The sequence below is a fragment of the Ornithorhynchus anatinus genome, chromosome 8, assembly GCF_004115215.2.
Source record: "Ornithorhynchus anatinus isolate Pmale09 chromosome 8, mOrnAna1.pri.v4, whole genome shotgun sequence".
NCBI classification, from domain to species: Eukaryota; Metazoa; Chordata; class Mammalia; order Monotremata; family Ornithorhynchidae; genus Ornithorhynchus; species Ornithorhynchus anatinus.
Genome location: NC_041735.1, coordinates 10903821 through 10930104, shown reverse-complemented (window position 1 = coordinate 10930104; position 26284 = coordinate 10903821). Strand labels below are relative to the sequence as shown.

Here is a 26284-nt window from a genome sequence, read left to right as displayed (position 1 = left end):
GATGAGGTAACTGAGGCACAGAGAAGTTAAGTGACTTGCCCACAGTCACACAGCTAAGTGGCAGAGCCGGAATTCGAACCCATGACCTCTGACTCCCAAGTCCGGGCTCTTTCCACTGAGCCACGCTGCTTCTCTTATGCTGTGCTTGCATGAACAGGTGCTGTAGAACAATTATTCTAAAATATTCCAGGAGCCAGTGTATGCAGTAATCACTAAGTACGTAACTTCTTATAACTATTAGGGAATATGATAAAATAATAATGGACAAAAATAATAATAATAAAGGAAGAGTGAAGGTGACTGGAAATAAAATGAGAACTCTCCTGGTGGAGATAGGCAATATACAATACAAATTATTTAGCTAAAATATCACAAATTATTTAGCTAAATATCAATAGCTGTTATGCCTCAGAGTAAAAGCAATATATCACACAAAGTCAAGGAACTCAGTGAACCAGTCTGTCACACAGGTTTAATCATTTACAATTCGCCACAGTACAAACATGCTGGAAGACTGGTCAGGCCTCACAGGTCTGGTATGATTAATGGAGTAAAGACATTGTTTTCTTCCGAGAGATCTCTCTCCCTCGCCCGCTCTTTCCTTGCACTCCATCTCTTCTCTCTCTCTTCTCTCCCTTCCTCCCTCCTTCCTCTTCCCACTTTCCTCCCTTTCTCTTTCATTCTTTGTCCCTTTTTTCCTGTATTTCTCCCCTCTCCTCACACTCTCTTGTCCTCTTCCCTCTCCCCATTTACCACCTCTCTCCCTTACCATTCTTACTCCCGCTTTCTCCCTTCTCCTTCTCCTTAGATGCTTTGTAGGATTTATTCCAATAGAGAATTCAATACGTTTAATGGAAAGAGCACAGGTTTGGGACTCAGAGGTCATGGGTTCTAATTCCGGCTCCACCACTTGTCTGCTGTGTGACCTTAGGCAGGTCACTTGACTTCTCTGTGCCTCAGTTACCTCAGCTGTAAAACGAGGACTGAGACTTTGAGCTCCAAATGGGGCAGGGACTCTGTCCAACCCCATTTGCTTGTAACCACCCCAGTGCTTAGCACAGTACCTGACACACAGTACGAGCTAAACAAATACCACAATTATTGTTATTATTATAAAACAGAAATGCCTCACCATCGGCTATAAGACAGTCAGCTCACTCCCTCCTATGTAACCTAATGAATTTCCTACTACAACCCAACAAGCACACACCACTCCTTTAACAACAATTTACTCTCTGTACCTCAGTCTCATCTATCGTACCACCGACTCCTTACCCTGATTGAACCTTGGGCCTAAAACTCCCAGATCCAGTAGTCCACCACTCTCCCGACCTTCAAAACTCTCCTAAATCAATCATTCAATTGTATTTGTTGAGCCCTTGCTTTTTGCAGAGCTCTATACTATACCCTTGGAAGAGTACAATATGAGTGTTGGAAGACACAATCCTTGCACAAAATGAGTTTATGGTTTAAAAGGGATTACAATCTAAAATCACATGTCCTCTAGAATGTGAGCTCACTTTGGGCAGGGAATGTGTCTGTTTATTGTTTTATTGAATTCATTCTTTTAATCGTATTTATTAAGTGCTTACTGTGTGCAGAGCACTGTATTAAATGCTTGGAAAATACAATTCAGCAATAAAGAGAGACAATCCCTGCCCACACCGGGCTGACCATTCTAGAAGGGGAAAGACTGACATTAAAAAAAAATAAGTAAACCGGCATCAATATAAATACATAAAATTATAGATATATACACATCAAGACAAATAAGCAGGCACCAATATAAATAGAATTACAGCTATATATGTATTCACATAATAATGTTGATATTTGTTAAGCGCTTACTATGTGCAGAGCACTGTTCTAAGTGCTGGGGTAGACACAGGGGAATCAGGTTGTCCCACATGGGGTTCACAGTCTTAGTCCCCATTTTACAGATGTGGTAACTGAGGCACAGAGAAGTTAAGTGACTTGCCCACAGTCACAGAGTTGACAAATGGCAGAGCTGGGATTCAAACTCATGACCTCTGACTCCAAAGCTGTGGGGCGGGGAGAGTGGGGGTAGAGCAAAGGAAGCAGCGAGTTGAGGTGACGCGGATACTCTCCCAAATGCTTAGTACAATGCTTTGCACATATTAAGTGCTTACTAAATATGATTAAATGAATGTCCACCAAGAAGTCCTCTATTTCCCCTACCCACCCTCCTCTCTGCATTGACTGAGAACTTGCCTGGCTACCCCTTAAGCATTTTGATACTCACCCCCAGCCCCACAGTACTTTAGTAAATATCCTTGCTCTCTATTATTTCCCCTATTCCTAATCTATCTTAATGCCCATCTCCCCTGCTAAACTATATACTCTTCGTGGGCAGGGATCACATCTACCAATTCTGTTGCATTATACTTTTGCAGTCATTTTGAATACTGCTCTACTCACAGTAAGTAACACTGGTTAATTATTACTTTTTCCCATGATTATAAGCAATTAACCCCCATTTTCTATATCTGTCCCAGAAATGTCATTGGTTCTCTACACAAATCAGATCATTTTTACAACTTGCGTCTTTGGTATTGTTCTTATTTTTTGTTATTTCAGTATAAATGCTCTGTGTACTAGATTTGGCAACTGCTGAGATTTTTACTCCTATAATGTGGTCTGTAGTTTCTCAGATTTGGGGTTCTTTAGCCTTTTGCTAAATAGGGATTGTGTCAGTACAACTTCAGTTCATCATAAAGGAGCTATGTAATTATCTCATTTACATACTGTCAATTCATATCCCTATCCAAGCCAGTCCCAGATAATCACCGATTGGCTAGAACTGAAGCTCCTTGAGCGCAGAGCTGTCATCTTCTAACTCTATTATATTCTTCCAAGGACTTAGTACAGTGACTTTACACAGTAGGTACCCAATAAATACTACTATTTATTAAACACAATCTGCAATTGCAGTGCTTAATCTATAGGAAGTTACCCACCCACCCCCAACCCAGAAATTATCAGAGTAGAGTAGATTATTATATTTTTGTACTTTTGGAATAAAATATTGCATAAAATATTCCATGCTGCTTTGGTGAAAATTAATACATTAATCTGTCTTCAACTAATGACCCAAACCATTTATTTAACAGCCTTATGGGTGTTATAAGGGAAACTGCTCAAAGCAAATTAAAGGAGAAACAGTCCCTGCCCACTAGAAGCAATATAAGAAAATTCAGCCATTTAATAATATCCTTGATACGACTGTATTTTTATCCACTCCAGAAGGCATTGGTCTGCTTCATTCAGATTACGGGGAATTCAGGAATTGTGAAAAGCAAAAGATTTTACAGGAAATTAAGTTGTAGGAATTTTTATTTAATTTTCTCTTGTAGGAACTGAGAAATTAGAAGCAGGCAAAGTAAAGCTAGAACAGACTGCTTGTCCTAATAATAATAATAATAATAATAATGTTGGTATTTGTTAAGCGCTTACTATGTGCCGAGCACTGTTCTAAGCGCTGGAGTAGACACAGGGGAATCAGGTTGTCCCACGTGGGGCTCACAGTCTTAATCCCCATTTTACAGATGAGGTAACTGAGGCACAGAGAAGTTAAGTGACTTGCCCACAGTCACACAGCTAAGTGGCAGAGCCGGAATTCGAACCCATGACCTCTGACTCCCAAGTCCGGGCTCTTTCCACTGAGCCACGCTGCTTCTCTTATGCTGTGCTTGCATGAACAGGTGCTGTAGAACAATTATTCTAAAATATTCCAGGAGCCAGTGTATGCAGTAATCACTAAGTACGTAACTTCTTATAACTATTAGGGAATATGATAAAATAATAATGGACAAAAATAATAATAATAAAGGAAGAGTGAAGGTGACTGGAAATAAAATGAGAACTCTCCTGGTGGAGATAGGCAATATACAATACAAATTATTTAGCTAAAATATCACAAATTATTTAGCTAAATATCAATAGCTGTTATGCCTCAGAGTAAAAGCAATATATCACACAAAGTCAAGGAACTCAGTGAACCAGTCTGTCACACAGGTTTAATCATTTACAATTCGCCACAGTACAAACATGCTGGAAGACTGGTCAGGCCTCACAGGTCTGGTATGATTAATGGAGTAAAGACATTGTTTTCTTCCGAGAGATCTCTCTCCCTCGCCCGCTCTTTCCTTGCACTCCATCTCTTCTCTCTCTCTTCTCTCCCTTCCTCCCTCCTTCCTCTTCCCACTTTCCTCCCTTTCTCTTTCATTCTTTGTCCCTTTTTTCCTGTATTTCTCCCCTCTCCTCACACTCTCTTGTCCTCTTCCCTCTCCCCATTTACCACCTCTCTCCCTTACCATTCTTACTCCCGCTTTCTCCCTTCTCCTTCTCCTTAGATGCTTTGTAGGATTTATTCCAATAGAGAATTCAATACGTTTAATGGAAAGAGCACAGGTTTGGGACTCAGAGGTCATGGGTTCTAATTCCGGCTCCACCACTTGTCTGCTGTGTGACCTTAGGCAGGTCACTTGACTTCTCTGTGCCTCAGTTACCTCAGCTGTAAAACGAGGACTGAGACTTTGAGCTCCAAATGGGGCAGGGACTCTGTCCAACCCCATTTGCTTGTAACCACCCCAGTGCTTAGCACAGTACCTGACACACAGTACGAGCTAAACAAATACCACAATTATTGTTATTATTATAAAACAGAAATGCCTCACCATCGGCTATAAGACAGTCAGCTCACTCCCTCCTATGTAACCTAATGAATTTCCTACTACAACCCAACAAGCACACACCACTCCTTTAACAACAATTTACTCTCTGTACCTCAGTCTCATCTATCGTACCACCGACTCCTTACCCTGATTGAACCTTGGGCCTAAAACTCCCAGATCCAGTAGTCCACCACTCTCCCGACCTTCAAAACTCTCCTAAATCAATCATTCAATTGTATTTGTTGAGCCCTTGCTTTTTGCAGAGCTCTATACTATACCCTTGGAAGAGTACAATATGAGTGTTGGAAGACACAATCCTTGCACAAAATGAGTTTATGGTTTAAAAGGGATTACAATCTAAAATCACATGTCCTCTAGAATGTGAGCTCACTTTGGGCAGGGAATGTGTCTGTTTATTGTTTTATTGAATTCATTCTTTTAATCGTATTTATTAAGTGCTTACTGTGTGCAGAGCACTGTATTAAATGCTTGGAAAATACAATTCAGCAATAAAGAGAGACAATCCCTGCCCACACCGGGCTGACCATTCTAGAAGGGGAAAGACTGACATTAAAAAAAAATAAGTAAACCGGCATCAATATAAATACATAAAATTATAGATATATACACATCAAGACAAATAAGCAGGCACCAATATAAATAGAATTACAGCTATATATGTATTCACATAATAATGTTGATATTTGTTAAGCGCTTACTATGTGCAGAGCACTGTTCTAAGTGCTGGGGTAGACACAGGGGAATCAGGTTGTCCCACATGGGGTTCACAGTCTTAGTCCCCATTTTACAGATGTGGTAACTGAGGCACAGAGAAGTTAAGTGACTTGCCCACAGTCACAGAGTTGACAAATGGCAGAGCTGGGATTCAAACTCATGACCTCTGACTCCAAAGCTGTGGGGCGGGGAGAGTGGGGGTAGAGCAAAGGAAGCAGCGAGTTGAGGTGACGCGGATACTCTCCCAAATGCTTAGTACAATGCTTTGCACATATTAAGTGCTTACTAAATATGATTAAATGAATGTCCACCAAGAAGTCCTCTATTTCCCCTACCCACCCTCCTCTCTGCATTGACTGAGAACTTGCCTGGCTACCCCTTAAGCATTTTGATACTCACCCCCAGCCCCACAGTACTTTAGTAAATATCCTTGCTCTCTATTATTTCCCCTATTCCTAATCTATCTTAATGCCCATCTCCCCTGCTAAACTATATACTCTTCGTGGGCAGGGATCACATCTACCAATTCTGTTGCATTATACTTTTGCAGTCATTTTGAATACTGCTCTACTCACAGTAAGTAACACTGGTTAATTATTACTTTTTCCCATGATTATAAGCAATTAACCCCCATTTTCTATATCTGTCCCAGAAATGTCATTGGTTCTCTACACAAATCAGATCATTTTTACAACTTGCGTCTTTGGTATTGTTCTTATTTTTTGTTATTTCAGTATAAATGCTCTGTGTACTAGATTTGGCAACTGCTGAGATTTTTACTCCTATAATGTGGTCTGTAGTTTCTCAGATTTGGGGTTCTTTAGCCTTTTGCTAAATAGGGATTGTGTCAGTACAACTTCAGTTCATCATAAAGGAGCTATGTAATTATCTCATTTACATACTGTCAATTCATATCCCTATCCAAGCCAGTCCCAGATAATCACCGATTGGCTAGAACTGAAGCTCCTTGAGCGCAGAGCTGTCATCTTCTAACTCTATTATATTCTTCCAAGGACTTAGTACAGTGACTTTACACAGTAGGTACCCAATAAATACTACTATTTATTAAACACAATCTGCAATTGCAGTGCTTAATCTATAGGAAGTTACCCACCCACCCCCAACCCAGAAATTATCAGAGTAGAGTAGATTATTATATTTTTGTACTTTTGGAATAAAATATTGCATAAAATATTCCATGCTGCTTTGGTGAAAATTAATACATTAATCTGTCTTCAACTAATGACCCAAACCATTTATTTAACAGCCTTATGGGTGTTATAAGGGAAACTGCTCAAAGCAAATTAAAGGAGAAACAGTCCCTGCCCACTAGAAGCAATATAAGAAAATTCAGCCATTTAATAATATCCTTGATACGACTGTATTTTTATCCACTCCAGAAGGCATTGGTCTGCTTCATTCAGATTACGGGGAATTCAGGAATTGTGAAAAGCAAAAGATTTTACAGGAAATTAAGTTGTAGGAATTTTTATTTAATTTTCTCTTGTAGGAACTGAGAAATTAGAAGCAGGCAAAGTAAAGCTAGAACAGACTGCTTGTCCTAATAATAATAATAATAATAATAATGTTGGTATTTGTTAAGCGCTTACTATGTGCCGAGCACTGTTCTAAGCGCTGGAGTAGACACAGGGGAATCAGGTTGTCCCACGTGGGGCTCACAGTCTTAATCCCCATTTTACAGATGAGGTAACTGAGGCACCGAGAAGTGAAGTGACTTGCCCAAAGTCACACAGCTGACAAGTGGCAGAGCCAGGGTTTGAACCCATGACCTCTGACTCCAAAGCCTGTGCTCTTTTCCACTGAGCCACATGACCCCAGTTTGGCCCATTTGGCATTGGATTGATTTGGCAGGATAACAGCAGAGACACTCAAACTAACTTCCCAGATTTACCAGAACAAAAGAATAAAGATTATTCTCTGTCTTCAAGAAAAGTACTGAATGTACTTCCATTAATTTAGGGAAGAAAGAGGAAGTCAAAAAACAGCAGCATTTTGTTAAGTTGACTTTTGAGTTACTGGTGGCAATATTGTCATTGTTGATACCATTGTTCCCATTACTGATTTCTGGTGACGAACACCCTCTGGGCCACAACTGGGTTCCGTCACAAAGTTTCAACTTTGCTCAACTGCAGACTTGATTTGGTAGCTGTGGTAAATTGAACACTAAATGCACATATTCATCGGTGTTAGGTTATTCTCAGACTCTTTCTTGGACTCTTCCTCTACCTCCCACCCACTAACTGTGGGAGGCCCTCAAAACCCAGTTCTGGGACCCCTTCTATATTCCATCTATACCTACTCCCTTGGAGAACTCATTCACTCACATGGCTTCAACTGCTATCTTTATGTAGACGATTCCCATATCTACATCTTTGACCCTGGCCTTTCTCCCTCTCTGTAGTTTCATATTTCCTCCTGCCTTCAGGGCATGTCTACTTATGTTCAAAACAGAACTCCTGTGTTTCCAACCAAACCATCAACCCCTGACTTTCCCATCTCTGTTGGCAGCACTACCATCCTCCCTGTCCCACCAGCTCATAACCTTGGCGTTATCCTTGATTCATCTCTTTCATTCAACACACGTTTAATCTGTCACCAAATCCCATCAGTTATACCTTAACAACACCGTTAGAATTTACCCTTCCCTCTCCATCCAAACTGCTACTACTCTGATCCAAGTAGTTAACATACCAATCAATCAATCATATTTATTGAAGGCTTACTGGGGGCAGAGCTTGGGAGAGTAAAACAGAATTGGTATACAAAGTTCCCTGTTCACAACGAGCTTACAGCCTAGAGGGGGAGACAAAAATTAATATAAATAAATACTTATTATATCCACCTTAACTACCGCATGTCTTCCTCTCTGACCTACCTCCTTGCTTCTTGTCTCTCTCCACTCCAGTCCTTACTTCACTCTGCTGGCCGGATCATTTCTCGAAAATAAACATTCAGTTTACTTCTCCCCACTCCTCGAAAACCTCCAATAGTTTCCCATTCAACTTCACATCTAATCGGAAGTCTTTACCATTGGCTTTAAAGCACTCAATTACCTTCTCCCTCCAAACTTAACTCACTGATTTCCTATCACAGTACAGTATGCTCACTTTGCTTCTCTAATGCCAACCTACTCACTCTACTTTGCTCTCATCTATCTTGCTGCCAACCTTTCACCCACATCCTGCTGCCGGTCTGGAACTCCCTCTACCTTTATAGCTGACAGACCATCAACTCTCTCCACTTTCAAAGCCTTATTAAGGTCACATCTCTTCCAAGAGGCCTTTCCTAACTACATCCTCATTTCCCTGACTCTCTCTCCCTCCCTGTTGACTTTGCAATAGGATTTGTAGCCTTCATTTACCCCTGCCCCAGCCCCACAGCACTCTTGTACGTACTCTTGTACAAGAGAAGCAGCGTGGCGCAGTGGAAAGAGCACGGGCTTTGGAGTCAGGGCTCATGAGTTCGAATCCCAGCTCTGCCACTTGTCAGCTGTGTGACTGTGGGCAAGTCACTTAACTTCTCTGTGCCTCAGTTCCCTCATCTGTAAAATGGGGATTAAGACTGTGAGCCCCACGTGGGACAACCTGATTCCCCTGTGTCTACCCCAGCGCTTAGAACAGTGCTCTGCACATAGTAAGCGCTTAACAAATACCAACATTATTATTATTATTACCCACAATTTATTTTAATGTCTGTCTTCCCCTCTAGACCGTAACCTCGTTGTAGGCAGGGAACATGTCCAACAACTCTATTATATTGTGCTCCCCCCAGGGGCTTAGTACAGAGTGTGCACTCAATAAATATTATCGATTGACTGATTGATTCATTCTAACATCCTTCTCCCAATGTATAGGCAGCTAATCTAAACTGTAAAACCCTCTTTCTACCTGTATATTTTATTTTACTACTGTTTTAACTTGAATGTGCCCCTCCAGAATAAAATGGTTTTCTCCCCCTAAACAACCATAATGATTCTCATTTTATTTGATGTTTTAAAATAATTTGCCTTAGCAGTCCTTTTAATTAGGCCATGTGATTTTTTTTTGCATTTAGCTTTTCACAGAGTAGGCATTTTTATTTTCCCAAAATTATTTTGTTGATCTTATAAGAAATAAATTTTGTTGACAAAGGGCTGCTTGCTAAGTGTTATTACTAACTTTCCCTTCTGAGTACCCCCCTGGGCAGACATGTTCATTCCTGATGTTATTATTATTCGTCAGGTTTATTATCTCTGATCAGAGATTTGTACAGCTTTGTGGTTTGGTTATTTAAATAAACTCTCTCCAATTCAAGGACTTATTTGAAGGGCAAAAAAAGAGTAGTTATTTTCTAGAGAAACAATCTATAGGACAATTAATAAAATGGTTTCCAGTAGAAAAAAATTATAACCTCTTCCAAATGAAATTGATTTTCTGCATTACACAAGCCATGCATCCTAGAAGACAGAAATTAGAGCCAAGTCTCTGCTTCTTTATCATTCCCTCTTCACATACATTGTCTGGGAAAATAATTTAAGTAGAACTGAACAAAACAGAGAAAGGTGATGGCTTCGATCCAAGACCATTAGTTCCTCATCTCTTACAGAACATGTAAATTCTGGGGCCAAATTTCTGAGCTTAGAGTAACATTTGTTATATTTTAGATGTAGAAATAGAAAGCTGTCTCTTGCCCAGAATTCTTAATTTCTCTCTTCTCCAAGCAAAAATTTGTTACATTCTGATTCCCGTATTTTGACTGGGCTTCCCTGGAGAAGTCTCCCCAGCCTAATGGAAGCAAGGGTGGGAGCAACTGTTGAGCTATATAATTCTTGCAAATAACCCGAGATACTGAGACCATACGTACGATATACTTTTCATGGCCTGCTTGCAGGAATAAGGAAAAGTTTTTTAATGGCAAAACCAAACTTTCTCTAAAAAATTTTGCAGATTGACATTTAGTTTCATACAGGACTAGTAGAAATATAATTGGCAGGAATGAGAGAGTGGTAGTGCAAAACACTAGCACTGTAATCAATTAATTCTTCCTCATTTGTTCTTGGTCTTGTAGGTCATCTGTTGTCAGTGAGGGAGAGACTATTCATAGAGCAAGAAGAGATTTTCCATCAAGGCAATTGGGAGGGCTATTTGTTACACTCTGAATCGTTTGCTTCAAGAAGCTGAGATTGGGGATGCCTAACTGTAGAGCATCAAACTAAGACTAAAGTTAGCCATCTCATATTTAGACCAATTCAAGGAAAATATGGGATTAGAAACTCCAGCCAAGGTTCAACTGATAACTCTGGGAAGGTCCCCGTAATCACGGTTGAACCAGATTTTCCAAATAAGATAATGGCCTAAGTCATAATTTAATCAATATTAAAAATTGGAAAGAACAGCAACAATACAATTAAAAAGCTGAAGATTACAAAATGGCATTTTGTAAACTCTATCAGTCAATCAATCAGTGACATCGTACTGTGTGCATAGCACTGACATAAGCACTTGGGAAAGTCCAACACAACAAGGTCGGCATTTTGTAAACCCTCTAAAACGTAAGCTCTTCTGGACTGTAAATTCCTGGTGGGCAGAGAACATGTCCACCAATTCTGCTACATTGTGCTCTCTGAAGTGTTCAATACAGTGCTCTGCACACAGTAAGTGCTCAGTAAATACCACTGATTTATTGATGTCTACAGACATTGAGGTTTAAAACTGCAAGAGCTAACCTTGATTGTCTGATTACTAGAAAAGTCACCAAATTTTGTCCAGGTGGTTACCCTAAGGTTTTACTAAGGGAGTGGCTAGGAAGAGATTCAGACTGAAATTATCCTTAAATTAGCTCACCCTAGCTTTTCATGAATGCTTATTCTAAGAAATATTGTTAAATTTATCTGGATACTTCAGCCATCTTTCTGCTTCACTCTGAGAAAGGACTTTAGCTTTTGTATTTAGTTGAACCCTTAGAATCACATTAAAACCCAACCTTTGTTCTTACTGTTTTTCTAAAAAAGGACAAACCAAGTCTATTTCTGAGGTTGGGTTTTTGAAAGCCACAAACTTATCTATAATGAATTTGGGCAGCAAAACTTACCATGCATTTTTACTGAACATTTTCCCACTTAATTTTTAAAGTACTGATGGTAATTCTAGAGAAATTGAAATCTGTATGTTTCCGTTCATTTAACTTAACTTATCCAAAGGTTGTTTTGCAAGAGCTATTTGATGTCCAATTGCTTTTTATGGGCCTTCTTTTATAAGCTTTGCTTCTTGGAAATAGGAAATCACATTTCACCAGCTGCAAATGAACTTGAATCCCCAGTGATGCACAATCAGTGTAGAATGGAAAAAACTGTGCTCTTCTCATCTCTAGTTCTTAAAGGCAAAATAAATGACCAGTTAGACGATCCATGGGTATCTAAGTAATAATTCTAACATTCAGCACTTAACTGCTAAAGAAGTAAAATCCTTGTGACTTTTGTGACATTTATGAGGGTTGACAAGGATGTTTAATCTCTCAATAGCCTTTTAGCCAGTATTCCATATGGACATCATATAATTAGAATGCAAAGGCAACATTAGCCATATTACCAGGTCTTCAATCAAAAGCCAAGTCGAAAGGCCTGTACAATTATTGAGCAAGTTGCAAGTTTGGAACTGGATAAATTATTTGTTCAGTATTGCCATGCCTGGAATCTGCAGTCCTTAGCCAGGGCACCTCTGAGCATGGCTGTATTGGTGACAATATGCCTCCAAACATTTAAAGAAATGTCAAATCTCCCATATTAAGTTGCAAAATCATTTCCACCCCATAAACCTTTGATTAAAAATAAAGCATTCTTGATTAATTTGGTCTAAAATATTGGGGGGGCAGAATGATATAGATAATTGCCTAGCCTAATTGTGAATGAATTCCTGAAATTAGTTTCAGCTTTAGTTTAAAAGAGAGGTAAATGAACATCCTGAATCTGGTCTCAACCTTAGTTCAATAGAGAGTGCTCACATCATAAGTGTCATTATTATCAAGTGCCTTCAAGTCATTTCCAATTCATAGAGATTCTATGGATATATTTTCTCCAGAACTTCCTGTCTCCTGCCATGATCCGTAACCTAGCTAATGGTTCTTCCATTATCTTTATTATGTTTTCCATCTATCTAACTGCTGGTCTATCTCTTCCACATTTTCTCTGGACGATTCCTAGTATTAGTTTCTTTTCCAGAGAATTAGTCCTCCAGATTAAGTGTCCAAAATATGCTAATCTAAGTAGAGTCATTTGGACTTCCAAAGATCACTTTGGCTTAATTTGTTCCCAAATTCCTCTCTGTTTGTTTTTTGGGCCATCTACAGTATTTGCAAAAGCCTTCTCCAACACATTTCAAAAGAATCGGTGCTGTTTCTGTACCATTTTTTCACTGTCCAGCTTTTGGATCCATACATTGCTACTGGAAAAACCATAGAATTGACAATTTGTATTTTTGTGGCAATTTTTACATCAAAGCAACTTACTTCTAAAAATAGAGCTTTCAGTAACTCAAGTTTCCTTGAAAAATTTATGTAATTTATCAGACCTGATCTTTGAAAAGTTCCAGTTTTTTCCTTCTATTTTCCCATGAAATTATGCTACTGTGAAGTTTCTTCAGATGCCACTAGAAGAGCAAAAGCTAAACCTTTTGCTATTCATCTATTACCTAATATTTTAAAAGATACCTATTTATATATGAAATTAAGAGAAATTCATGGGTGCATGTTAAGTAAAAATGATCCTGAAACATATTTGTAATTTCAGAGGGAGGATGAAAATTCACTTCTCTCATACATTTTTTTCTAGCTATTGGGGAATTATCTATGTCACTTTGGAAAGTAGATGTCACTTAAATTGGCATTTCTGTGACAGTCAGATTGACATAGAGCAACTTTTATCTCTTTTAAGCTTTTAAGTGCTAAAACTCAAGATCAATAATTGGGAATAAGATAGCAGATTCACGACTGCAGTTTCCACCCCATTATGCTTTATAAAAGGCTGATGTATCTTTTTTCATTTTATGGATCATACACTATCTTCAACTATGTTCAGATAATTACAGTTCTTTTTTATAATAGGAAGAAAAAGCATGGTGGAGAATATGATCTCCAAAAAACTTACCTTTTGGGAAAAATATCAACGCTAACAGGATTAAAAATTAAATTGGGTATGGTAGAAATGAAAGCTTATGCACATGCCATTTTCTCTTTTCAATTTACTCTGGTGTCTGCTCATTTGTTCCCCTAACAGATAGTCAATTACTGCTTTTTAGCCTAAATCAATATTCCTCGCAGAAAGAAAAATGTGTTTTTAGTAAAGAATCCCAGTCAATTGTATTAGGTTGTCACAGAAATTAAATTAACTGTTCAAGGCAAGTAAAGCTTTGGCAAGTTTTGCCTTCAGAATGACTTCTTGAAATTGAAATCCTCACTTTTAAGGCTTTTTCTGGTATTTGCTGATGGTCTGATATGTTTCCTCTCCAGTCAGATTCCCTCCATTCAGTGGTTGTAACCAGGCACAAGCAACTTACAGACACACATATTTTTCCCTAGTTTATCTTACTGGTAAACAACTGCAAACATACCTCACAGTATAGCCGTTACATTCCATGAGATTGTGACCATAACTTGAATAATTTATGTCATGGGGACCTTTTTTGCCTCAATGAATATATTGCAAATTAGTAACCATTACAGGTCTGACCTAGAGCCACAGGGACAGATGAGTTTTGAAGGATCTTCCTTGAGCTCTCACAGGTGCCCATCTTGGTTAAAAGGAAAGAAACTCTGGAGAGTGCCATCAGGGGGGACGATGTGGAGGGTGAGGCTGGAGCTAAGGTGTGCCATGACTTCTACCCTCCTCCCATCACCCCCAAATGGATTAGGGTTTCCTAGGCAAGGCTTTGGAAGCACAGGGCAATATGTGAATTGGTCTTACCCATCCTAATGCTTTTCTTTTTTGTCTTTGATAACTGCATCTCCCTTCTAGATTTCATTTTCGTCTTCAGTGCTACACAGTTGTGCTGTTTGTTTACAAGCCTCCCCAATTTTTGTCAGGTTCCCACTTGCCCTTCAGGTTTATTTAATCCAGAGTTTAGTTAACTTGAACTGCTGTTTCCACTCTTCCAATCATTCAAATGTATTGGTATGGCTTATTCCTTTTCCTGTAGATCTTCACGAAATAGAACCACTATTCTTGAACTGTGTTTACCAATACCTATCCTTCTGGTAAAAATGTGTTTATATTAGAAAATATTTATCTTGCTGACTCATTGTATTTTTCCTTCAAGGTTCCATCCACCATCTGATGCTCACCTAATTCTTTCCTGTTAGAAAGGATCATATAAAGAAAAACATTTGCCCTAGTTAATCTGCATTAAGAAATTGCCTTCATTTAAACTGACAAATTTTTTTGACCACCTGGTGGTCCTAGGAATTGTTTTTCTAAGCAGTATCCAAATCACTATCTAAATCACAAATCCAAATCATAGATGATTAGAGGGCTAATAATAATGTCTCTCCTTGACCCTCTCAAAATTGACTTCACTTCATGTAGACCAAGATCATCAGTCTACATGAGAAGTCATGAGAAGCAGCATGGCTCAGTGGAAAGAGCCCGGGCTTGGGAGACAGAGGTCATGGGTTCAAAACCCAGCTCTGCCACTTGGCAGCTGTGTGACTGTGGACAAGTCACTTAACTTCTCTGGGCCTCAGTTCCCTCATCTGTAAAATGGAAATTAAGACTGTGAGGTGCACATGGGACAAGCTGATTACCCTATATCTACCCCAGCGCTTAGAACAGTGCTCTGCACATAGTAAGTGCTTAACAAATACCAACATTATTATTATTATCTGTGACCTCATGCTTGCCAAGTCCAGTGACATCTACTCCATCCAAATCCTCTTTAACATTTCAGTTGCTTTCGACACTGTCAACCACCCCTTTCTCCAAGAAACTAACTAAACTTGGCTCCCCTGACATCATCCTCTCTTAATTCTCCTATCTCTCGGTCTACACCTTCTCAGTCCTTTTTGCAGGCTCCTCCTCTGCCTCCCACACACTAATTGTGTGAGTTCCTCACCACTCAGTTCTGGTTCTCCTTCTATTCTTTATCTACATCCACTGCCCCCTTTTTTTAATGGCATTTGTTATTGCTTACTATATGCCAGGCACTGTTCTAAATGCTGGGCTAGATACAAGATAATCAGCTTGGACATGATCCATGTCCTACATAGGGCTCACAGTCTTAATGCCCATTTTACAGTTGAGGTACAGATGAGGCACAGATGAGGTAACAGAGGCACAGAGAAGTTAAGTGACTTGCCTAAAATCACACAGGAGACAAATTGTAGAGCCCAGACTAGAACCCAGGTCTTCTGCCTCACAAACCTATACTCTATCCATTAGGCCACACTGCTTCTCCTCTCCCTTGGAAACCTCATTCACTCCCATCTCTGTATGGATGATTACAAAATGTACTTCTCCGACCCTGATTTATCTCCTTCTCTGCAGATTCACAATTCCTCCTGCCCTCAGGACATCTCTACTTGAGTGTCCCTCAACACCTCAAACTTAACATGTCCAAAACAGAACTCATCTTCCCACCCAAAAACCTGCCCTGCCCCCCGACACTTTCTCATCACTGTAGACAACACCACCATCCTCCCTGTCTCATAAGCCCATAACCTTGGAATTATCCTTGACTCACGTCTTTCATTCAGCACACACAGATTCACTCTGTCACCAAATCCTACTAGTTCATCCTTCACATCACTAAAATCCACCCTTTCCTTTCTGTCGAGACTGCTACCTCACTGATCCAAATATTTATCACCTCCTGTCTGACCTCTCTGCCTCTTGTCTCTCCCTACTCCAGTACTTACTTCACTCTGCTGTCCAAATCATTTCTCTGGAAAAAAAATTCAGTTCATATCACCCCACTCCCCTAAAACCTCCAATAGTTGCCCATCCATCTCCATATTAAATAGAAACTCCTCACCACTGGTTTTAAGGCACTCAGTCATCTTAACCCCTCCTATCTTGCTTCGCTGATTTCCTCCCACAACCTTGCCCACACAATTTGCGCCTCCAATTCCAACTAATAAGTCTATCTTGATCTCGCCTATATAGCCCCGCTCCTCTCTCTGGCTTGGGACTCCTTCCTCCGTCATATACCTAGACCACCACTCTCCCTACCTTCAAAGCCTTATTAAAAATCACAATTCTTTCAAGAGGCCTTCCTAGCTAAGCCATCTTTCCCCCTACTCCCTCTCTCTTCTGCATCACCTATGCACTAGATCTGTACCTTTTAGGCACTTGTTATTCACCCTACCTTTAGCCCCAAAGACTTATGTACATACCCATAATTTATGTATTTATATTAATGTTCAGCTCCTGCTCTAGACTGAAAACTCCTTATGAGCAGGGAACCTGTCTACTAACTCTGTTGTATTGTACTCTCCCAAGTGTTTTTTACAGTGCTCTGCACACAGTAAGTGCCCAATAAATGTTATTGATTGATTGATAAAATAGATGGGTCCAGTCTCATATCTTTACATCTATGCCAGTGTTTAGGACATAGTAAGAGCTTAATAAATGCCATTATTTTTTATTTACGAAAACTGGGTAAATAACCAATTACATTGCAGTAGAAGCTTAATCCCACTGTCCCTCCTGAAAAGCAGTTAATAGTGCCTTTTATTCCTTTTTAAAGCAACTGTGCTATAAGGAAATAATCTTTTCTTTTTTTTCCAAAGTTACAGCAATCTCATGATACACCATTAAAAGCCCAAGAATGATGTAATAAAAACACTCTGGAACTGAGCTTTCCATTCAAAAAGTGCAAGAATGAAACTGTCAGTTTAAATTATAGGCAGACCCTATTTATGTTATGCAGATTGGTGCCATTTTTATTACTGTTGAAGGTACTTCACCAATTCATGCAATTTTCACTTGACTATAGAGCAGAAGGCGTTTGTAAGTTTCTCACAAAATTATACCCTGATCTCAAACGCATCGCGATTGACTAGTTTAGACTGCCAAAAACTATCATCTGGATTCGCCCCAGCATGTCAATAAAAATGCCACCTCGGAAAAAGATTTACATTGAGATTCCCAACATAAAGATGGTTACATCCAGGTCTACTTGAGGCAAAATGCTCCAGGCAAAATGCCACACTATTGGACTGAATTCAGATTCTGTCAAATCAGTGTGTAGGTGCCGCCAGCCAGTTAATGAACCTGTGAGGAATTCTGCCAAGAACTTTGAATACTAATGACTATGGAAAGAGTGCACAGGATGGGGAAACAAAACTCAAACCTCATTCAATTCAAAAGCTGCTTACGCATCCAGGATTGAAAAAAAGAATGACCAAGTTCAGCTTTCTTCCCTGGTTAACAAAAGCATCTTAACTCTTCTGGGATCACATTAAGAATGATTAAAATGGGGCAAAACCTAAACTCTTAAATTTATTTAACTTTCTGAATTGGATGAAGGTTTGAGAATAATAGGATATGCACTTGAGATCAGGAAATATGTTTGAAGGAGAAATCTACAAACCTCCTTTGGTTAGACTTCTTTTATTGTTGTATTAAGTAGAAAAGAAAGAAGAAACATGCACTCCCACAACGTAATTGAAACTGAGTTTTATTAGTTTTCCCTGAAGTGTTAATAAAAAATGGTCTCTAGCAGATGAGCTTCCACTGATCCCTAACAGTACCTTCACATGCTTAGGTTAATAATTCCCATGCCATATTGGCAAGGGCCTCTGGAGTGATTTTTTTTTTACAGTTATAAAATGATCCTTGCCAATTACTTGTTTTTACAAGTGGAAAAGACATTACCATTCGAATAGGACAACTGTGTTTTTCAAAGAAAAATTTGGATAGCGTTTCCTTGGGTAAACTAAGTTGTTTTTCTAAACGAAAGGATCGATTTAATGTTCATTAGGTCTGTTCCGTGCAGAGAAGAGCACTTTGGAGTCACAAGACATTAGTCCTGAGCCCAATCTCAACGTGGGAATCTGACTTTGGAACGTTAACAGATAGACTCATCTGGGGGGGCTTTTCCATTCTTCCAGCCCAATTTACTCACTTTTCTACCAGGCGGGAAGGCGGGTGGGTTAGGAAACTCTCCAGGGCCAGGCAGATGATGATGTGGGCTTCGTAAAGAAGCAAACAGCTGCCGATGAGGTAGACTGAGTCCACAGCAGAGACATACAGCTAGGAAGGCAACTAATATCGAAACGGTCCTATCTGTGTGATTACAACTTATTGCCTACACTTACCAGACTGACTCTTGACAAAGTTCTTGGATAGAAGATCCAAAATCCACATACAGTCCAGAAACATCCAAAATCCACAGGGTAGCACGTAAGAACATACAAATGATCTCCTCCTTTGAGGAGCAGGGACCTAGCCGAATTTTAAATCTGTATCACTTCATCCCAGTGCCTAACACAGTGCTTTGCACCTAGTAAGCACTTGACAAATACTAACGCTACCACTACTATGCCATCTCTTCCTTCCCTTCCTCCTCCTACTGAATGCGCTGTCGTTTAAACCAGCATATTTTTTATAAAACTGACTCATGTTTAGAGTATTGACATTTTCGACACTCAGAGTTCTAGTTTTGAAATAAGCAGGCCAGCATAAAGCCACCAGAATATATGTAACATACATTCTGAAAATAAATCAGTTTCTGAAAGCCCAGAGAGAAACCCAACTCGCTTATAGCATTTGGATAACAAGATGGTTAGTTTGTAGAAAAAATAGGTTTCTGAAGTTTTTTCAACACATGAACTTGAAGGGGAAAATTACTGGTCCACGTCTACTCAGTCTTTATATGAACTGTTCCTGCAATCAGCAAGACTGAGGGAACTTTGCTCTCTTTTCTAGTCCTGTTGATCATAAGTGCGCACGTGTTGGGGGGTGATCTATGTGGAGAATCTGTGAATCATCTAAAAGTCATCACTTTTGAGAGAAATGATTCATCATGGCAATTACAGTTACTCAGGTTGATAGTGTGCTCTGCAATTTTCCAGGGACATCATATAGTAAGCCTTGATTTTAGTAATTTACAGCTATTTAAAATATTTGGGTGCTATTTCTTATTCTTTGAAGATCCACAGAGTAATTGCTTTACTACAATGCCTCAGTGCTTAGCAGTAGTGCTCAGAACCTAAAATAGTACCTTACTTCAAGCTAAAGGATGGTTGGTTTTGATATTAAAGTGCCATCTGCTGGAAAGCTATTGTAGGCAACTCGCTAAAGACGCGCATTGATATCCAAGTATTAAAAAATTGCAATCAATAGTATTAGACCGACTTTTGCAAATTGCACTGTACTCGCTGTTTGGGGGAGTGCGATCAAATTTATATTTACCTGCTAATATTATCAAAGCACCCATAAGTTCGAGAAAAAAAGAGGAAGCTTATGCTTCATAATATGGACAAGTCAGCATATTTGTAGTCTTTGCTTATAATAGTCTTATAAGTTAATTTTGAAGGGATATTCTCACCTAAGGCCCATCTTCAGGCCTATATGGCTATCATTTTACCAATCTGAATCTTATCTCAATGATACCAAAGAAGGAAAATAACTTTCAATGGGTATGAGTAAAATGAGGTTTACCTTTTTAACTTTTTCAAAGCATTTTCATTTACGTAAATGAAAAATGATACAAATGATTGATAGAGCCAACTGCAAACTGTGTGTTCTGATGCCATCTTTTGCCGTTATTTTGTTACGGGGGATTTGTCAGTTGATGCATTTATACAATCGGAAGAATAAGACAAATGATGGATGGACTCTTTGTGCTTTTTTTTTTCCAAATTCAAACTATAATGAAAATATAGAAACATGTTGATGGCTAGATTATTTTAATAAAGACAAAACAAAGACCATATTCTTGATATACAGGAACTGTTCTGCAAGTACAAAGTTCAACACTGTTCTTTTAAAAAATAATAAATAATGGTATGCATCTGAAAATAAGCATGCTTTTAATTAGAAACATAAGATTGAAAAGTTCTAAAAAAAGGTGGCATCACTTTCAACATCCTATAAAGAAAAGTTATCCATTTTCAAGTGTATTTAACAAATTTGTATAAAGTGGCATTTTTCAGCATTTAGCTGTCATCTGCTTCAAGGTTTATGTTGCTCCCAAATTTTGCATACAACTGAACTTTCAAGTCAGCTAACACTCGCTGGATAGATGTTACTCTTGACTCTAATGCGTCAATCTCGTCTTGTAAATTTTTCTGTAAAATTCAAACAATATAATGTTAATATTCAATTTATTTTGGAGGCTTTTTTTGGAAATGAGTGGTTGAAATAATATCTGGGAAGAAAGGAAGATTTTTCTAAAATGTAAAGACAGGAAACCAAATGACAAAGGAGAAAGTCATTAGATGATTAATTTTCACCTAAAAACTTCTGGTTCTCAAATAGTGGCTGCAGGAATCATAAATAATTATAGTCTACATGTTTGAACTTTCTCGTCTACCCCAATTTTAGAAAACATTTTGTCATTTATCATGATTCAACATACCAGAATGCAGTGGGCAAAAATTTCCCCTATTTCTGCATCTTAAAGCAGAAATATCTTTATTACATCCTTCATGTTCCCGTCACCAGTCTTTCCGAACAAGTTTAGACTGTGAGTCCCCTGAAGAAAAGAGACAGCATCTTACTCATCCTTTATTCTATTCTTCCTTGGTGCTCAGTATACGACTTTATAAATAAAAAGTGTGCAATAAATATCCTTGCATACAAAATGACAGGTATTTACTGAGTGTTTACTATGTGGATGTATATAAAACTATAAACACAAAGAAATTTCTTGCCAACCTTTGCATCTTCCAACATTTCTTGGGTTTCATCTTGGGAATGGCTAATGAAAACATCACCAATTTGATAAGGGATCATTAAAGAATCATCATCCAGCATCATGATGTCATCACAAGCATCTTCCAAGTTCTGCAGCTGTTTCTGTATAAAAAAAAAAAAAGCAATCATACCACAACAGGGATGGTAATAAGCTATTTCAATTTTATGACATCTTTAAAGTTACAAAAGTTCTACTTTACCAGACATGTTACCAGTAGAAGGTCTGGGGTATTAATTTAAATTTCACTATGAAAATAACTTCCCCGATGACTTCGTAAGAATTAAGCAAAATTGGAAAGGTATTTGAACAACACAATCTCCTCTTAGTGATCTAAAATTTCTACAAGGAATATTTTCCCCGGAAGTTAACAGTTTTTAAAGAGTTTCATGTCATCATAATTTTTCCTGATGATAAAAACAATTGCACTGCAGTGTACTTCCAAAATTACAATAAGGATTGTTTTCTTAGTACCTTTTTCACGTCTATTTCTTCCTTCAGCTCTGTGATTCTACTGGTATTCCTAGCAAATTTATTAATCTTCTGTTGATCTTCAAAAGTGACATTGACATCTTCTGCAGCCTGAAAGAGAAGGCCTTAGTTTCTGTAAAAAAAAACCCCAACTCTAGCCCCTTTTTAATAGAATCATCAGCATGAACACTATTAAACTATTCTGATTTGAAGAGCAGCTTGGAAAAATGATGTTATCTTTTTTTTTCTTCCATTCTACAGTCTGTTACCGAATCAATCCCCAAATAACATCAGTACTAGTGTTAACACTGGCTTATCAAGTTAAGATATATTTCATATGAAAAACATTATCATGGGGAGTCATGCAGGTGAAAAATACCAGGATTGCAGAAAATATCCAGGGTACAGAGAAGTGGGGAACAGTCAGGACTTTCCTCATCTCCCACTCCCTTCTGCATCATCCTCTCTCCCTTTCCTCCTTCCAGCCCCACACATCAGTAATTTTATTTTTTTGTATTGATGCTTGCCTCCCCTCCTCTGGACTCCAAGCTCATCTCCTGTAGCCTTGGCAAGGAATCCATTCAATTGTATTTACTGAGCGTTTACTGTGTGCCGAACACTCTAAGCACTCGGAAAGCACAGTTCAGCAAGAGGACAATCACTGCCCACAACGGGCTCACAACCTAAAAGGGATGTGTCTGCTTATTGCTGCATCATACTCTCCCCAGCACCTAGTACGATGCTTTGCACACAGTAAGCATTCAATAAATACGACTGAATGAACAAATATTCGACGTAAACTTCTCAATTGTAGGATGGCAGTCATCACCCGGTTCCTGTAAGCACTGAGACTGTCGGTCTGACGAGGTAATGGCATTTTAACGTTCCCCGGTTCTTTTTAAAGTTCATTTTCAAACTAAATTGGCAGCATTCAACAAATATGCTCAGGTCCACGTTAAGTTGGAATATTGTGTATATTTTTATTTCAGAAAGGACCTCTGAAAACTTTTGCAATATAGACTGATGAAAAGTGTTTGAGTCGGATATGAGCAACTTTAAATTAAAACTAGCTTTAAACTTATTTAAGAAAGACACAAAATGTGCATGAAAAGCCACATGAAGGAATGTTATGGCACTTTTTAAAATGTCTAGAAAAACTGTTTTTAAGGGGCAGAAGGTTAGATTATTTTAAATGCAGTTCTGCCATGAAGTCATCTGATTTTGAGCGAAACGTTTCTCACCGACTTCGTATTCCTGAGAGCAAAACTGAAACGGCAGCAAACGCCAACTATTTTTCTATTCTATCTTTGGGTGCTGGTACTCCAGCACCAAACCAACAGACGGGAACAAGAGAGTGAGAGGGACGGTGCATTAATCACTAACACTCCAATCAGTTCCTCTCCAGTGTTCTCAAGGGAGACTCCAACATCATCCTATTAATACTGTGGGTTTTTTACGCGTTATTCAATGCCAACCGCTTTGTTAACTAAGCACAGGGGTAGATACAGGATAATCATCATTATCATCCCAGCAAGGATGTGGATGGGTTGGCTAACAAAATCGAAACATACCCTGCTGTAAGCTTCTTATGGACAGGGAATGTATCTGCTAATTCTGCTACACCGTACCCTCCCAAGCGCTTAGTACAGTGCTCTGCACATAGTAAGTGCTCAATAAATACCACTGATTGATAGCTGTTGTACTCCAGTAGCAGCGAATGGAGAGATTTGGCCCAGTGGGTGTTCTGGGGAAGGGCACTGGACATGAGGATCTGGAAAATTTCCTCAAACTCTTCTTGCCCCGCAGTTAGCCCTCTCTCCGCCGTCATCTGAAGAGCTCCAAAAATATTCTACCCTTCTTGCCCCTTTCTCTCCTGTTCCCCTTCCCTCTCCCCCTCTTCCTTAGGGAAGCAGCGTGGCTCAGTGGAAAGAGCCCGGGCTTGGGAGTCAGAGGTCATGGGTTCGAATCCCAACTCTGCCTGAATTGTGCCTCAATTCCCTCACCTGTAAAATGGGGATTAAGACTGTGAGCCCCACGTGGAACAACGTGATCACCTTGTATTCTCACCCCCCTCCCAGTGCTTAATACAGTGCTTGGCGCATAGTAAGCGCTTAACAAATACTGTCATCATTATTATTATTCCCTGGGCCTCAAATCCCTCATCGGGAAAATGGGGATTGAAACTGTGGGTCCGTGTTTAGATTGTGAGCCCGCTGTTGGGCAGAAATCCATGTGTGGCCGAATTGTGCATTCCGAATGCTTAGTACAGAGCTCTGCACATAGTCAGCGCTCCATAAATACGGCTGAATGAATGAATGAGAGAGATCGTGTCTAACCCCATTTGCTTCTCACTCTAGGCTTCAAGGCTCTCCATCACCTCGCCCTTTCCTACCTCTCCTCCCTTCTCTCTTTCTACCGCCCACCCCGCACGCTCCGCTCTTCTGCCGCCCACCTCCTCACCGTCTCCCGTTCTCGCCTATCCCGCCGTCAACATTATTATTGGGCCCCAGGCCCCTCCGGACACCTTCTTTTTTAAGTGCTTAGTCCAGTGCAGAGCACTGTTCTAATAATAATAATAATGTTGGTATTTGTGAAGCGCTTACTCTGTGCCTAGCACTGTTCTAATAATAATAATAATAATGTTGGTATTTGTGAAGCCCTTACTCTGTGCAGAGCACTGTTCTAATAATAATAGTAATAATAATGTTGGTATTTGTGAAGTGCTTACTATGTGCAGAGCACTGTTCTAATAATAATAATGTTGGTATTTGTGAAGCGCTTACTCTGTGCAGAGCACTGTTCTAATAACAATAATCATAATAATAATAATAATGTTGGCATTTGTGAAGGGCTTACCCTGTGCAGAGCACTGTTCTAAGAATAATAATGATAATGTTGGCATTTGTGAAGCGCTTACCCTGTGCGGAGCACTGTTCTAAGAATAATAATAATAATATTGGTAGTTGTGAAGCGCTTACTATGTGTAGAGCACTGTTCCGATAATAATAATAATAATGTTGGTATTTGTGAAGCGCTTACTCTGTGCAGAGCACTGTTCTAATAACAATAATCATAATAATAATGATAATGTTGGCATTTGTGAAGCGCTTACCCTGTGCGGAGCACTGTTCTAAGAATAATAATGATAATGTTGGCATTTGTGAAGCGCTTACCCTGTGCGGAGCACTAAGAATAATAATAATAATAATATTGGTAGTTGTGAAGCGCTTACTATGTGTAGAGCACTGTTCCGATAATAATAATAATAATGTTGGCATTTGTGAAGCGCTTACCCTGTGCAGAGCACTGTTCTAAGAATAATAATGATAATGTTGGCATTTGTGAAGCGCTTACCCTGTGCGGAGCACTGTTCTAAGAATAATAATATTGGTAGTTGTGAAGCGCTTACTATGTGTAGAGCACTATTCCGATAATAATAATAATAATGTTGGTATTTGTGAGGCGCTTCCTCTGTGCCGAGCGCTCTTCTAAGCGCTGGGGGGAGATCCAGGGTCATCAGGTGGTCCCAGGTGAGGCTCCCAAGTTCATCCCCATTTTCCAGATGAGGTCACTGAGGCCCAGAGCCGCGAAGGGACTTGCCCACGGTCACCCAGCTGCCAAGGGGGCAGAGGCGGGATTCGAACCCCTGACCTCCGACTCCCCAGCCCGGGCTCTTTCCACTGCGCCACGCTGCTTCCAATCCCTCAGCCCCTCAGCGCCCCTTCTTCTTCTTCCTCCTCCTGCTCCTCCTCCTCGTCCTCCTCCTCCTCGTCCTCCTCCTGCTTCCCTCGGCCCAGCAGGCCTCCCTCACTCACCGCCTTCTTCATGGTGGCGGCCATCTTGGGACTGACCCCCTCCTCCCCCGCCCCCTTAAAGGGGAGGACGCAGGACCAGTCCATCCGCCCTCCCCTCCTGCCCAACTTCGATCCTTCCCCTCAATCACCCCAGCGGGATGTCTCCCCTGCCTTTCTTCCCCTCTTTGCATCCATTCGCTTTTTTAAAGGCTTTGGGATGACTGATAAAGGAAAGGGATTTCTACAGGAAAGCTGAAAAGGAAGTTGGTATCTTCCGCTTAAAGGCGCAGGTGGAGGCCGGAGCGGCGCCGGCGGCCGACGCCAAGTGGCGGGTGCAGGTGGGGGCGGCGGGCGGCAGGGGGCGTCTGAAGCCGCCCCATGGGGGAAAGCGGGAAGAAAGAGAGAAGGAGGGAAAGAGAGGAAGGAGGTGGGGCTGCTAACAGAAGCAGAATAATGCCACAAGCAAGTGGAATAATCTCACAAGCAAGTGGAATAATGCCACAAGCAAGTGGAATAAAGTGACAAGCAAGTGGAATAATGCCACAAGCAAGTGGAATAATCTCACAAGCAACTGGAATAATGCCCCAAACAAGTGGAATAATCTCCCAAACAAGTGGAATAATCTCACAAGCAACTGGAATAATGCCACAAGCAACTGGAATAATGCCACAAGCAAGTGGAATAA

General features: G+C 39.9%; 1 protein-coding gene across 2 annotated transcripts; it reads right to left on the bottom strand.

The window, feature by feature from the left end:
* Positions 1–20310: 20310 nt before the first annotated feature.
* On the bottom strand, positions 20311–25678 carry PFDN4 (prefoldin subunit 4). 2 transcript variants are annotated; one of them, XM_039912881.1, is made up of 5 exons: positions 25621–25678; positions 21809–21916; positions 21298–21438; positions 20999–21115; positions 20311–20708 (listed from the first exon to the last, which is right to left on the bottom strand). In XM_039912881.1, exons 1-4 carry the CDS (start codon positions 25642–25644, stop codon positions 21038–21040), a joined length of 351 nt encoding a protein of 116 aa, XP_039768815.1. In that variant the 5' UTR covers positions 25645–25678; the 3' UTR covers positions 20311–20708; positions 20999–21037. The 2 variants fall into 2 exon arrangements, with proteins under 2 accessions (XP_039768815.1, XP_001509242.1); XM_001509192.5 differs by lacking the exon at positions 20999–21115.
* Between the last annotated feature and the right edge of the window lie 606 nt (positions 25679–26284).

Bases quoted from the DNA above. Each gene is read 5' to 3' on its own strand.
- PFDN4 (XM_001509192.5), bottom strand. From the start codon at position 25,644: ATGGCCGCCACCATGAAGAAGGCG. The intron at 21,917-25,620 runs GTGAGTGAGGGA...CTTCTCTTTCAG, and splicing joins CCGCCACCATGAAGAAGGCG to GCTGCAGAAGATGTCAATGT. The intron at 20,709-21,297 runs GTTGGCAAGAAA...TGAATTTTACAG, and splicing joins AAATGTTGGAAGATGCAAAG to AAAAATTTACAAGACGAGAT.